This window comes from Hyaena hyaena, unplaced genomic scaffold, assembly GCF_003009895.1.
Source record: "Hyaena hyaena isolate Hyena2069 unplaced genomic scaffold, ASM300989v1 scaffold_114, whole genome shotgun sequence".
Classification (NCBI taxonomy): domain Eukaryota; kingdom Metazoa; phylum Chordata; class Mammalia; order Carnivora; family Hyaenidae; genus Hyaena; species Hyaena hyaena.
In genome coordinates, this window is record NW_024080746.1 from 2,094,740 (window position 1) to 2,109,991 (window position 15,252).

Consider the following 15,252-nt stretch of genomic DNA (forward strand, 5'->3'; position numbering starts at 1 on the left):
TACAGAAACCAAGAAGTTTAAGGCAGAGTTTCCCAAAGACTTGAGCTTGCTTTTCCATCCACCTCTGTTTTTAAAACTGATGTTCTAATATTGTTACTCAATGAAACTCTAGATAACATCATGTTTTGGGGGCTTTTTGTAGCAGTGTATTATGAAAGTGTTCTATATTCAAAAAAGATTTTTCTTGTCTCCTCTCCCCTCCCCCATATTTTTGAGTTTTGACTTGATTTTCTCACATGAAGCATCTGTTAGGTAGAAAAGGTGTTATGATGGTGAAGCTTTGATAAAACTTTTACTGTGTTTGTCCTCAGTAGGTTTGTGGTCATGTACGTTATTAACAGACTGGCAAATGTAGAAGGAAATGTATTTGTTGTAGGAGAAAACAATATTGTATCTCCACTGTGAACTTAAAAAGGAAGCAATATGTGTACTGTGTATTTTTTTTTTTTTTTACTTATTTGGAAATTCTAATGAATTGGAGGATATTTGAGAACCTCAATACTATTTATAGGTAGGAAGTACCAATTTTGATGATTGATGGTAGCTTTTAAAAAAATTGTTATACTTTAGGGGCACCTGGATGGCTCAGGCATCTGACTTCAGCTCAGGTCATGATCTCCTGGTTTGTGAGTTCGAGCCCTGTGTTGGCTCTGTGCTGACAGCTCAGAGCCTAGGGCCTGCTTCAGATTCTGTCTCCCTCTCTCTCTGTCTCCCTGTCTCTCTCTGTCTCAAAAGCAAATAAATGCAAAAAAAGTATTTAAAAAAATAAAAAATATTTATTCTTCAGAGTAAAGATAATAGAGTAATTAATATTTTCCCCAGTTCTTCCTATTTGAAATAAAGGATCATTGTTATCTTAGAAAAGGAAAGCTAGTAAAGTTAAAGAAAAATGAATTTGCTAGCTTGAAATTATACTTATATACTTGAGATCACCTAAATTTTCCTGAGCTATGGTAGATCACATAAATTTATCCTGAGCATTGTTAGGTAAATAGATTTTTGTGTTTTGTTCACCAACACCAGTCTGAGGGAAAAGTATACAGATCAAGAAGGAATGGATATGGGTTAGGGTGTAATCAACTTTGTATAAGCTATCTTCTGTTCATTACTTTAAAAAGCTAGTGGGACAACTGGGTTGGTTAAACCCCCAACTTCTGGCTCAGGTCATGATCTCGTGGTTCATGGGTTCGAGCCCTGTGTCAGGCAGGCTCTTTGTCTCCCTCTCTCTCTGCCTCTCTCTCAAAAATAAATAAACATTTTTTTAAAAAGCCAGAACTGTAACTTTTCCCCTTAGATATATAAACGGATTATTATATTTAGTTGGAACTACATTTTATATAATACAGTATACAAATAATTTGAGGAACTTCTTGCAGATGAGATATCGACAACCTATACTATCAAAAAGATAATTGGATAGTAGTGATTCTTTAAGAATTAATTCTGTATTTTATAAAATTAAAGGCATCCTTAGAGTACTTAGGGATTTAGATTATTTTTTAATGTTAAATATACCATACACCTATTAGGAAAAGCATTTTACATGAGAGTGGTCTAAACTTGGTTGGTTCAACTTATTTCTGGTTCAGTTGTTAACACAGATCATGTTAGTAGACACCTTGTTTTTAAATAGATTGTAAATAAAGATAAACATTTGTGCATGCCTATCTCACCATTCCCCATTATAAGAGGGAGAGATCGAGCTTAACCAGTTTATGAGACGTTGATGATGGACTGTAGTCATTTCCGAAAGGTGAACATTTTGATTTCCTGATATAAATATTATGTCATGAATTTTCTTGAGTCATTCATGTTTAAATATGGACCTTCTTTCTGCAGTAGATAATTCTTGAAGTTGTATATTTTAGTTGTATATCAGATTAGTAGTGAAAATGGATCTTGGTTAAGTATGGGATCCATATAGCACCTTGCTATAACTTGACATTTTTAAATATATAGACCTCTGAATTTTATTAAATAGTTAGAATTTAGTTTAGCCGCAACATTCAGAATACTTCATTGTGAACCTAGTAAATGCTTTTATGACTTTTCTTAAAAAAAAAAAAAACAAAACGATTTTCTTATTCTACCCCTATTGCAGTAAATACAGTAACCATTAGTTTTAATGAGGTAAGTAGCAATGTAATGGCATATGCATTAAAGAAAGGACTGGGATCGCTCTCAACAGTTACTGGAGATGCTTTATTATATACTGAAGCTGTAATATAATTTTATTCACATTTATAAGATTCCTTGCTTAGCATGGCGCCTAGCTAGAACGTTGCTAAATTTTGAAGTGTTGTACAAACTCAGCCAGGCACTTGCTGAGTTGGAGTGCTACGGCACACGTGTTGTATACTTGGTTGATTTCAGCTAAGGGGTCTTTCCAAAAAAGAATAGAGACAGATACTTTAATTCACATTTAGTTGTTAATCTAATTTTGAAAGCATTTCAGAGCATCAAGAAACAAAATTTATGTTTCAGTTTTGGGTACAGTGGGTCTCTTACTAGTCCTGTGATAAACCAGGGTTAGATCCAAAAGGGTGATGGTTGGAATATTAGTATGGAATACTAGTATGAGGGGTACCATGTCACAGTCTTCATTGAAAAGTTTTATTTCATTAGTTAACTGTGTCTCTGTAAAATTTTCACTGTTTTAACCCTTTGGGTAGATTCTGGCCACACGTCACTTTGCTTGTCTTTTATGAAGTGCAACTGTGCTCTTACATATACAGTATATGCAAAGAAGTATTTTAAAGGCTGCCTAAACTTCTTGGTTTCTGTAAACTATAACGTAGTAAGGCAGTTTAATGGTACGTGTAATCAGTTTGAAAGGCTCAAAAAAGTCTTTCCTGTGGAAAAAGATTCAGGAGTAGATTTTTGGCTTTAATTCCAGAACTGAAATTCACAGATTAGCCAGCAGTTCAGTGAGTGTTTGTTGTTGGGTTTTTTGTTGTTGTTGTTGTTGCAGGTCAGTGTTTTAGAACCTGTGGTCTTCAGTGGCCCTGCTGATGTTGCTGCTAAAACATTGTGTTTTGTTTCTTGTTTTTTTTTTTTAAATTGAATATCCTGTAGGGTAAAATCAAAGAATTAATAAGTAATTCTTCCAACAGAAACTTAGATTTTTTTACTCATATTTTTGTACTATTTCAATTAGAGGTACTTTTTAATATTTCCTCTATAATGAAAATATAGTCACAGATAGCCATTGTTTATAAATCCTGAGTTCATAAACCATGCCATATAGCATTAAATTATAGAAGAAAATGTACTACATCAGATTTTAAGACTTTAATCATCAGAGTTAATCATTTGTGGGATGTCAACTACAGTAGAGAAATCTTAAATCAAATTAGGCCTCACGACCTGTTTGTAACTTCAGTCTGCTTAAGAAGATAAACAGAATTCTATTGGTCTGTTTTCAAGTGTTGTGCTTCCACCGTTTCTCAGAGAACCTCACAGAGGAAATAAGTAATTGCGTAGAAATTAGTTTCTTCTTCCTCCATGCTATTTGTTCTCATTACCATCACACCTAGTTCCTTATTTTGTAATTTTGGCTTGCCAATTTATAACTACAGTGTAATAATAGTGCCTAACATTCTTTGAGCACTTACTGCGTACCAGGCACTATTTTGTGTGTTTTCTAAATAGTATAACATATTTAATCCCTTTAGCACCTCTTTGAGATAAATGTAGTCGCTGTGCCCTTTTCACATGTGAGGAAACTAAGGTCTGGAGAGTCAAGTAACTTTAGAGTTACACAGTAAGAAAATGCTAAATCACGGATTTGAACTCCGCTAATCTTCCTCTAGAGAGTTTTTCTTAACCTCCATGCTGTATTCTAATTATAGCCTAAATTGTGCTGTCTTGTCTCTTGCTCAAGCTTTTCTCTTTGCCCTCTTACAACCAGTTGAAATGCTTTTGTTCACCTAGCCTGTTTCTTTTTAAAGGACCATACACTATAAGCTTTTCGAGTAGTCAACATCTAGGTGTTTTTTTAAAATTTTGTTAGCATATAATGGACACAATGTTACATTAGTTCCCTGTGTACAGCATAGGGATTCAACTTTTCTCCCTGTTCTGCTGTGCTCACCAGTGTAGCTATGTCCTGACGCCATACAACACTATTACAGTATCATCGACTGTATTCCCTATGCTGTGCTTTTTATTCCTGTGCCTTAATTCATTCCATAACCCATAGCCTGTCCCCATTCTCTGTCACCCATTTTGCCTATCCCCCACTCCCATTCCCTCTGGCAGCCATCAATATATTCTCTATAAGTCTGATTCTGTTTGATTAGTTGGTTGGTTTTTTCCACATATGAATGAAATCATGGGGTATTTGTCTTTCTCTGACTTATTTCACTTAGTGTAATACCCTCTAGGTTCATCCATGTCTTCTCAAATGGCAAGATCCCCCCCCCCCTTTTTTAATGTCTTCATGATATTCCACTCCGTGTGTGTGTGTGTGTGTGTGTGTGTACACCATTTTTTCCTTATCCATTTGTCCATCAGTGGACACTTAGTTTGCTTCAGTATCTTGGCTCTTACAAATAATGCTGCAGTAAACATAAGGGTGCATATATCATTTTGAATTAGTGTTTTCATTTTTTTTGGCTAAGTACCCAGGAGCGGAATTATTGGGTCATATGGTATTTCTGTTTTCTACCTTTTGAGGAACCTCTGTACTGTTTTCCATAGTGACTGTATCAATTTACATTCCTACCAGCAGTGCACAGGGTTCCTTTTCCTTCATATCCTTGCCAACACTTGTTATCTTTTGTGTTGTTTATTTTAGCCATTCTTACAGGTGTTAAGGTGCTATCTTGTGGCTTTGATTTGTACTTCCCTGATGATTAATGATGTTGAACATCTTTTCATGGCCATCTGTATGTCTGGAAAAATACGCTTCAGGTCCTCTGCCCATTTTTAATGAGATTATTTTTGTTGTTAAGTTGTAGAAGTTCTTTATGTATTTTAGATATTAAGTCCTTATCAAATATATCATTTGCAAATATCTTCTCCCATTCAGTAAGTTGCCTTTTTGTTTTGTTGTTGGTTTCCTTCACTGTTCAAAAGCATTTTATTTTGATGTGGTCAGAATAGTTTATATTTGTTTTGTTTCCCTTGCCTTAGGAGACCTACCTAGAAAAATGTTGCTGTGACCACTGTCAGAGATGTTAATGCCAACTTCTCTTTTAGGATTTGTATGATTCCAGACCCTTTAGGTCTTTAATCCATTTTGAGTTTATTTTTGTGTGTACTGTTAAAAAGTAGTGTCGTTTCGTTCTTTTGCATGTACTAGTCCAGTTTTCCCAACACCACTGTTGAAGAGACCCTTTTCTCCGTTGAATATTCTTGTCATAGATCAATTGACCATATAAACACAGGTTTGTTTCTGGGTTTTCTGTTCTGTTCCATTGATGTTTGTGGCTGTTTTTGTGCCAGTACCATACTGTTTTGATTACTACAGCTTTGGAGTATATCTTGAAGTCTGGAATTATGAGACCTTTAGCTTTGTTCTTCTTTTTCAAGATAACTTTGGCTATTCTGGGTCTTTTATGGTTCCATACTAACTTTGGTATTATTTGTCAACAGCTAGGTTTAATTTTCAACTCTGCCTGCCACTTAGCTTACTTAGTGGGCAAGTTGCTTTCTACACTTTTTAAATGGGCCAATATGTGCTTTACAGAATTGTTTTATAATAATTAAACAGAGTACTGTATAAAATCTGTACAGCAAAGTGCCTGGTACATGGCAAACACTTGTCAGGTCTGCATCACCTCTTGGGCTGTGAGGATTTTTCCAGGTGCTGCAGATTGTGTGAGACTGGGTATCTTTGGTTAGTTGTGGGTTTTTTATAAGTTTTCTCCAGGTGCCTCTGTCACCCTCCTCTAACACTGTGCTACGTGCTCAGAGTGGCTGTGTAAGGCCTACTTAGGGCATGTTGTTTTGTTTAGGAACCATTTTTAAAGTATATATTTTGTTATTTCTGGGTACAGATGATTACTAAAGGATGCTGCTCTTTAGGAGAGTTGAAGTATAAATCACAAAGGAGATTTCATGGTGCCTAAAAAGCTTCCTGTGGAATGTGTCGTAACAGCCTATGTATTTATTCATTTTTCTTATTTTTTTCCAGAAAATTTGGTGAGCGGCCTCCACCTAAACGACTCACTAGGTAAGCATTATATTAGTCGTTCACCCAAATATTAAGTAAAAATACCAGATACTGTCATCTTGAAAATGATATTAGGTGCTCTTGAAGTGATTCAAATACTAGTATCTAGATCATAAGCTTCTTCCCATCCTTCCCTACATCCTTCCCCCACTCTCCACCCCCAAAAACCAGGCTAATAGGATATAGTTCAGAGGGGAAAATGAAACCTTTTAAGAATTAATCTTGAGTATTGTATAGTTAATCTAACAAGGGCAGCAATGTAAAGATAGCTTCCAATATCTATCCAATCTAGCTGCATTTAGCCAATCATAATTGATTACAAATGGAACTTGAAAGATAAATGCTTTAAAAAAAATGAAAGAAATATAAAATTTTACCCATTTTAAGGAGACTATAAATACTACATTGTGTTCTAATTATGAATTAATTTCACAATATATGTTTTAATTACAAATGTTAAATTTGAAGGGGTTAGTCTAGAAAAGGATTAAAAATGTTTTCAATCAGCAGTTGTAAATAAAAAAGACACCTGTTGCACAGTTACAGTCCCAGATTTAATGCTAATCCTGCATTATTCGTATCTTTCAAGAAAAGTGTATGCATATATAAGCATATGTTTGTCTTTTTTCCTTTTCTAAGTCAAGCATCATACTCTACCATTGTTCTGGATCTGTTAACTCCACCTAACTGTACATCTTCTACCTTGTTCTTATTCATATCTTCATAGTCTTTCATTGCCTTCACACTACTCCTTTAATATTTCACATTGATGGCCATTTGGGTTATTTCCACATTATTGTTATTAGTTTAAAAATTGTTGTACTCAAAGAATGATGGAGACATGCTAAAAGGACACAGAAAGGGAGCCAGTTTAAAGAGGTTCTTGCTAGCCAAATCATGAGCACTTTAATCATCAAAATAAATAATGATAGTAATAGATAGATAGAACCCATAGAATAAAATACAGTTTAAAAGTCTACACCGAGTTAAACAAATGACTCTGTAGTGGAGGGTAGGAATTCTTTTTCTTATAGCAGAATTCTATCTAATGAATGTAGAAGGAATGATGGAACTAAAAAATCACACTTTGGCAACCACTGCAGTAATAATTGTTTCAGGCAGAAAAACTATTGGTGTAAAGTCTGATGAGAAATATTTACTTAGTCTCTAAGCGTATCCTTACAAAGTATGTATTAATTATAAAGTGAACAATAGGAACATGACAGTGAAGAAACTTGGCAGATACAACCTTAATGAAGTGATCTAAATTAACATCATAGTAATGGACAAATAAACATCGTGTGCATCCTGAGGAGGATGACATAATGTCACTTTTGTGATGTTCCTGCCAAAAATGCAGGAGCTATGTCTAAGCATGAGGAAACAAACAGACACAGATGAGGACCATTCTATAAACTAATGGCATTTACTTTTCAAACTTATCAAGACAATAAAAAACAAAGACTGAGGAATAGCAGACTAATGGAGACCGGGGTGGGGGGTGGGGGCAGGTAAACTCCCAGAAAAACCAAAACAAAAACCCCAAAAACATGACAACTAAATTCATTTAAATCCTGGACCAGGAAAAAAAATTTTTGTTTTAAAGTTGGAGTTAGCAAACTTTTCTATAATGGGCCGGTTAAGAATCATATGGCCACACTGAGGCTATTGTGACTTCTCATCTCTGTTCTTACATTCCCAAATCAGCCATAGATATCAATATATAAATGAATGGTATGTCTGTATTTGAGCTCAACTTAATTTAGAAAAATTCGCTGTTCTGATTTGGTCCTTGGGCATTAGTTTCTCAACTGCCCTCCATCCCCAAAATAAAGGACATTTGTGGGACAGTTGGCAACATTTGAATAAAATCTGTGTATACAAGAATCAGTGATGATTGCATTATGCTTATATACAGGCATGTCTTTGTTTTGGGGGAAATTAACACTGAACTATTTGGGTTCAGGGGCTGCATATCCACAATGAGCTCTTAAATGGCTTAAAAACATAATACACAAATATGGTAAAATACTGATATTTGGGGAGTCTGGAGGAAAGGGGACTAGTACACTTCTTTGTCCTACTTTGGCCACTTTTCCTATAAGTCTGAAATAAATTAGAAAGGTTTTTTTCTTGAAGACATTAAATACAATTATTTGTATATATTGTGAGGAAATTCTAAGCAGAAATATTTAATTCACATTTATAGACATTTTGAAATTTATAGTTTAATAGATAATTTTACTACCAGTAGTAATAGATTGGAATGATTCCTAACCATAAAATCTATTTTGGTGAATAAATCACTTGCTTTTAATGGGGATACCTTTGTAAAAATAGCAATCAGTACGACGGTAATAAATATCATAAGGAAATTTTCCTTTCCTTAAATATATACAATAATATAATTAGGTTCTGTCTACTTTATCATGATTTTCCATTTACTCTTTAAGCCCTTTTCCCTGCTTGGAAAATTATTGTAAGCTTTTAAGTCTTTTGCTTTTGGCCAAGATGGAGTAACAAGGACTGGAATTACTCCAAACTGAAACAACTAAAAAACCTGGACAAAATATGTAAAACAGTGGTTTTCAAGATATTGGATGGCAGTCAAGAAAGGACAGTGAACCTTGAGAGACATGAAACAAGGGAGGTGAGCTCCACAATTATCCCAGCTTAGTACCTAGAGAGTTTCTAGAACATGATGTAGGGAGAAAGGGAATCTAGGAAGCACCTTGAACCAAGGAGTTGGAGCTGGGAACCTAGGGGTCCACGGTGGCTAGAGTTCCCAGGGCAGAGAGCAGACAGCTGGAGAGGAAAGAGCCATGTAGTTTGAGAGATCTGCGGAAGGTTCCTTCTTACCTTAAGCTGGATATTGATCAACACACGTGTGTGAGGAAACTACTCAAGCTGGGGAGTAAAACTCAAGCTAAAGAATTAGAGGGAAAAATTCTTGAAGCTCATATTACAAACTTGCCTGATCCCAGTAGCTAAAGTGGAAAAATACTATAATTTGTGATGCATCTACTAGAGTACTGCACAGAAGGACTTCCTTCCATAATGGTGCAAAATTTGACCAACAGTAAACGCTGTTGATTTTACTGTTAGGTAAAAGTTTTGTTAAAAAATTTAAATAGAAGATTGAAAGAATCAGATTCTTTCCAAGTAACTTATATATATACAAGGACAAAGCTCAAGAATATTTATAGGAATAGAAAAGTACCAAATACTCAAAAGTAAGATTTATTGTGTCTTAACATCTAACCAAAATATATCAGTCATAGAAAAAAGCAGGAAAATAGGATCCATAATGAGGAGAAAATTCAGTTAATTAAAACCAGCCCAGCAGGACACATCTGATGGAATTAGACAAAGACCTTAAAGCAGTTATTATAATTGTCTTCTCTGTGTTCCATGTGCTAAGGTCAGGAGTTTAAGATTTGTTTTGTTAAAGGGTCAGATGGTAAATGTTTTAGTTTTTGTGGCTCATGTAGCCTCTTGTTGTAACTACTCAACTTTCATAAAAACACAGCCATAGATGATGTGTAAGCAAATGGACGTGTCTGTAAACTGGAGCACAATTTTCTTTCACAAAGAGGGGTGCATCACATTTGGTTTATAACTATAATTGCAGATCCCTGAGCTAGAAAAGAGATTGAACAAGTTAAATAGAGGACATGGAAGATTTAAAAGCTATCTAAATCACATTTCTAGAGCTGAAAATTACACTATTTAAGATGAAGAAATACACTTGCTGGGATTAATTACGGGTGCCTGCTGCTGAAGAAGAGACTAATGAAGAGACAAAACAGTAGAAACTATTCAGAATGAAGAATACAGAGAAAAGTTCTTGGGGTTAAATAACCCCAATCTGTAAGGAAACTGAGGTTTATGTTCCAGTGGGCTAATATGCAAATAATTGGAGTCCTCAAAAGAGGGGAGACATGATTAAAAGAAGAGATGAAGAAATAATGGCTGAAATGTTCCTTAATTTGGTGAAAACTGTAAAGTTTAAAGTTGGTGATAAAGAAAAAATGTTAAAAGCAACAGAGAAAAAAGATGTGTACAAAGGAATGAAGGCAGATGAGGATGATGAGAGGCTTTTCATCTGGAATCTTCCTGAGGAGAAGACAATGAGACAAGAGCTTTAAAGCACTCAAAGGGGGAAAAATGCAGCAACCTAGGATTCTGTCCCCGGGCAAGACACAATAAAGACCTTTTTAGGCATAAAAAACTGGAAAAGAATTTATCATATTCAGGCCTGAACTACTAGAGATGTTAAATCTTTTAAGCAGGACAGTCATAGCAGATAGAAATCTGATTCTGTACAAATTACTATGAAGAAAGAAAGATGACATCACTGCAGATTCTACTGATATGTAAAGGATAACAAGCAAATATTATAAATAACCTTCTGTTAATAATTCAACAACTTTTGAAGAAATGCACAGACTTCTTGAAACTAGCAAACTACCCAAGAAGAAGCAGATAACCTGAATAGCCCTAATGTTTAGAGAAATCAAATGTGTAATTATAAACCTTCCCACAAAGAGAACTACAGGCTCAGATGATTTCACTGTCAAGGTCTTCCATTCATTTGAGAAGTAAATCATGCCAGTTCTGTGTACACCCTTCCAGAAAATTGGAGAGCAGGATGTACTTTACAGTTCATTCTCTGAGGACAACATTGCCCTGTTTTAAAAGCAGGGCAGAGACATTTCAAGAAAGTAAAAATATAGACCAATATCCCTTACAAACACAGATGCAAAAAAGTCTTAAATTTTCAAAATGAAAATAACAATGTGGCTTTATCTCACAAATGGAAATAAATGTAATTCATTATATTAACAACAGAAAGGAAAATCATGTGGTCACCTCAAGAGATTTAGAAAAGCTTTTAACATTCATTCTTGATCATAATTGTCAACAAACTAGGAACCGAAGGGTATTTCCTCCTACAAAAGCGTACCTACAAAACTATGTTTAACACGATAGTTAACTGTGAAAGATTGAAGGTTTTCCTTCAAGATCAGGAACAATGCAAAGTTGTCTGCTTTCACCGCTTCCATTTAACATTGTACTTGGAGTTCTAGTTAGTACAGTGAGTTCAGGAACGGAAAGGACACCATCCAGATTGGAAAGAAAGAAGTAAAACTGTCCTTATTTCCAGACATCATGATCATCTATATGGAAAATCCTATGGAATCTTAAAAAAGCTGCTAAAACTAATAGGTGAGTTTTATCAAGATAGTAGGATACATGATCAACACACAAAATGCATTGTATTTTTTATATGAATGGTGGGAAATAGAAATTTAATAATACTATATATAACCCCATCAAAAATACATAATTCTTAGGGGAAATCTGACACAAGATGTAAAAGCACTGTGCACTTGAATCTTTAAAATATTGTTGAGAGAGCTTGAAGTCCTAAATAAATACTCTTGGGATAGAAGACTCTTGTTAAGATGTTACTTCTTGCAAAATTGATCTATGGATTCAACATAATACTTGTCAGAATCCCGGTGGGCTTTTTGTAGCAGTTGACAAACTGTAAAATTTATATGGAAATGAAAACAACCTTAAGCTACATTCAGTAATCATGGATGGTATTGGTGTAAAGACAGTTAAGTAGATCCCTGTAACAGAACAGTGGCCAGAGGTTTTTGAGGTATATGTTCTTCATTCAAGATGCGAAAGCAATTTAGTTAAAGGGTCTTTAATTAAGGATTCTGGAACAATCGGATGTTCACCTGCCTCTGCCATTTATATACACATAAACACAAAATAACAGTGATCCATGGCTAGAACCATGTACAAAGATTAGCTTAAAATATACCTAAATGTAAAACTTCAAATTATAGAGATTTTAGAAGAAAATACAAGAGAATATCTTTGTGACCTTGGATTAGGCAAAGATTTCTTAGATATAACACCAAAAGCACTAAATCTGGAAGAAAGAAATGAATAAATTTTACTTCATCAAAATTAGGAATAAAGCATTTGTGTCCAGATTATGAAAAGAATAAAAAGTCAATAATAAGGAAATTTCCAATTTTTTAAATAGGAAAATGATTTAGACAGGTACTTCTCCAGACACTGTGGCAAATACCCACTAAAGAAATGCAAATGAAGACCACAGTGAGATATCTATTAGGAAGAGCTTTTATACTCTTTTATACTCTTTTATAATCCAGTGGTATGTAAAATAATACAACAACTTTGGAAGATAACCTGGCACTTTCTGAAAATGTTAAGTACACTCCTACCATATAGCCCAGCCTTTCCAGTTTTACATATTTAGTCAAGGGAAATTAAAACATAATGTGAAGACAAAGACTTGATCACAGGTGTTTGTGGTGGTGTCAGTTATAGTAGCCATACCTGCATAACCCAAACATCTACCCACAGGTGAGTGAACCGACATTAATTGTGATATATTCTACAGTGGATTTCTTTTCAGCAGTACAAGGAATGAACTGTTGATACATGCAACAACATAGATAAATCCTATGATAATTATGCTCAGTTTTCAAAAGAAGTCAGAAAAAAATGGATACATACTCCATGATTTCATTTATATAAAATTCTAGAAAATGGAAGTGTATCTATAATGGCAAAGGAGATGAGTGGTTTCCTGGGGACAGGGAGAGGCAGGAGGAGGGATTAGAGGCAAAAGAGAAACCTGGGAATAATGACTATCTTTATCTGTTTTGTGGTGGTGGTGTATACATATAACAAAACAGCCCAACTGTACACTTGAAAATGAATACATTTTATTTTGTTTCAGTTAAATCTAGGGGCACCTGGGTGGCTCAGTGGGTTAAGTGTCCGACTTTGGCTCAGGTCATGATCTCACAGTCCGTGAGTCGAATTTGAACCCTGCATTGGGCTCTGTGCTGACAGCTTGGAGCCTGGAGCCTGCTTCACATTCTGTGTCTCCCTCTCTCTCTGACTGCCTCTGTCTCTGTCTTTCTTTCTCAAAAATAAACAAACATTGAAAAAATGTAATAAAGTTGTAAAAGACCTTATTAGCTTTTATCCTTTAAAAATATCTTAAAAGGAATTAATATATCTTCAAGGGGAGAATTTAGTTAAGTTTTATTTCTTTTTGAAGAGGGCAAGCTTACAGATTTTCCCAAAGCTGATATAAAGCAAATTTAGCAAAACAGTTTGTATAAAACAGAAAATTGGAATGTAAACTCATGACCAATTCTATGATAAAAATTTAATTTAAAACCCAAAGTTAAAAATTAGGAAGTTTTCCCTAAACTATTGGTAGGGTGTTTAATTCAGAGAAGGTCTCTTAAGAAGTAAATCATCTAAACCTACCCTATTCTGTCCATACCCTCACCTTCCAAATGAAGCAATGTTGAAAAAATGCCTTTTTATTTAGAAGATGATATTTTGGATAGTGTTCAAAACACAATTCTACCTCTTCAAAATTTAAATTAAGGCAAAATTTTTTAATGTTTATTTTTGAGAGAGAGCGTGACCAAGGGAGGCGCAGAGAGAGAGGGAGACACAGAATCCAGAGCAGGCGCCGGGCTTTGAGCGGTCAGCACAGAGCCCGCCACGGGGCTTGAACCAGCAAATCCTGAGACCATGACCTGAGCCGAAGTCGGGTGCTCAACCGACTAAGCCATTCAGGCGCTTCAACATTTAACTTTTTGATTAAGGATAGTTAATACTGTGTACTTACTATTCAACTTTATTATAGATTCATGTTTTTTCCTTTTAAATAATTACATTCTTTCAGAAATACATATAGAATGGACTAGTAACTTACAAGGGCATCCTCCTCTCTTGAAATAGTCCTCTTAATGTGGCTCATGAGTACAATGGGCTGTAGATTCAAAAATAAAACTGAATGCTCAGACCTTATATTAATATATAGAAACAGTTGTTCTTTTATTGTGGAGGGTTCTCATTTTGTCATTTAGAGCCTGGAGCCATCAGTGAAAATATTAGTTGCAGTGCAGTTAGGCGTCAGTCTCCAGGAATGCTGAATGGATCACAGTGAGCGAGCCTGTCCCTTAGGTGAGAGAATGTCTGAACTCTGGAGTTAACGACCGGCGGAGTTAACGACCGGCAACACCACTGTAACACATACTTTTAGAAAACATAGATATTATTCAACTTAATACTCCCTTGTTCTAAGAGACTTTGCCCTATTGTCAATAATCAGGTTAGAACTGGAATTGGGAATATGCTTGTGTTCTGGGTGACCTTCAAAGGCAAGTACTCTAACCTTTCTTCCCCTTTGCAACGCTGCAGACTGGTACCCACTAATTCGTGCATTTGCTTGAATTTATTTAGTACCAGGATTTCCTTCATAAGGTTCTTTTTTTCTTAGGTTTGCTGTAATTGTTGGAATTATTTTATGTTATTTACTCTGAAAACCTTTTTTCTGTCATTTGGACTAACGCTGAGGTTTTTTTGTTTTTTGTTTTTTTCTTCTGAAGCCCTTGATTCAATCATGGAGATATAGGAGTGTGGCGAGGAAGTAAGGGTTCTTTTCAGAAGAATGAGAATTAGCACCATAAGGACACATTTTAAAATAAATTTTGTTTGGAATATAAAAAAGTTTCAAATTTATAAAAGAAAACACAGCCAAAAAATTGACAAATATAATGATAGGCAGTTTGAACATACTAACCTAGCATGGCATTTGCCATGATTTCATGTTAGTAAAAATATTGATAAAAATAAAATTTTCTGGGGGCACTTGGGTGGCTCAGTCAGTTAAGTGTCTGACTTCAGCTCAGGTCATGATCTCATGTTTTGTGAGTTTTTAGCCCCACGTCGGGCTCTGTGCTGACAGCTCAGAGCCTGGAATCTGCTTCAGATTCTGTGTCTCCCTCGCTCTCTGCCCCTTCCCCACTCACACTCTGTGTCTCTCTCAAAAATAAATATTTAAAAAATTAAAAATAAATTTTCTGTGGGGTGCCTGGGTGATTCAGTCAGTTAAGCGACTGACTCTTGATTTTAGCCCAGGTCATGATCTCACAGTTTTGTGGGTTTGAGCCCCGAGTCAGGCTCTGCACTGGCAGCGCAGAGCCTGCTTGGGATTC

At 35.3% G+C, this 15,252-nt stretch overlaps 1 protein-coding gene across 6 annotated transcripts in view; it reads left to right on the plus strand.

Annotated features, from left to right (window-relative positions):
• RBPJ (recombination signal binding protein for immunoglobulin kappa J region) overlaps positions 1 to 15,252 on the plus strand; it is a 100,434-nt gene that overhangs the window by 52,733 nt on the left and 32,449 nt on the right. For all 6 annotated transcript variants that reach the window (XM_039236658.1, XM_039236656.1, XM_039236657.1 and 3 more), the window contains one exon: positions 6,140 to 6,178. In XM_039236658.1, coding sequence (XP_039092589.1) covers positions 6,140 to 6,178 — 39 coding nt within the window. The remainder of the gene's footprint in view (positions 1 to 6,139; positions 6,179 to 15,252) is intronic.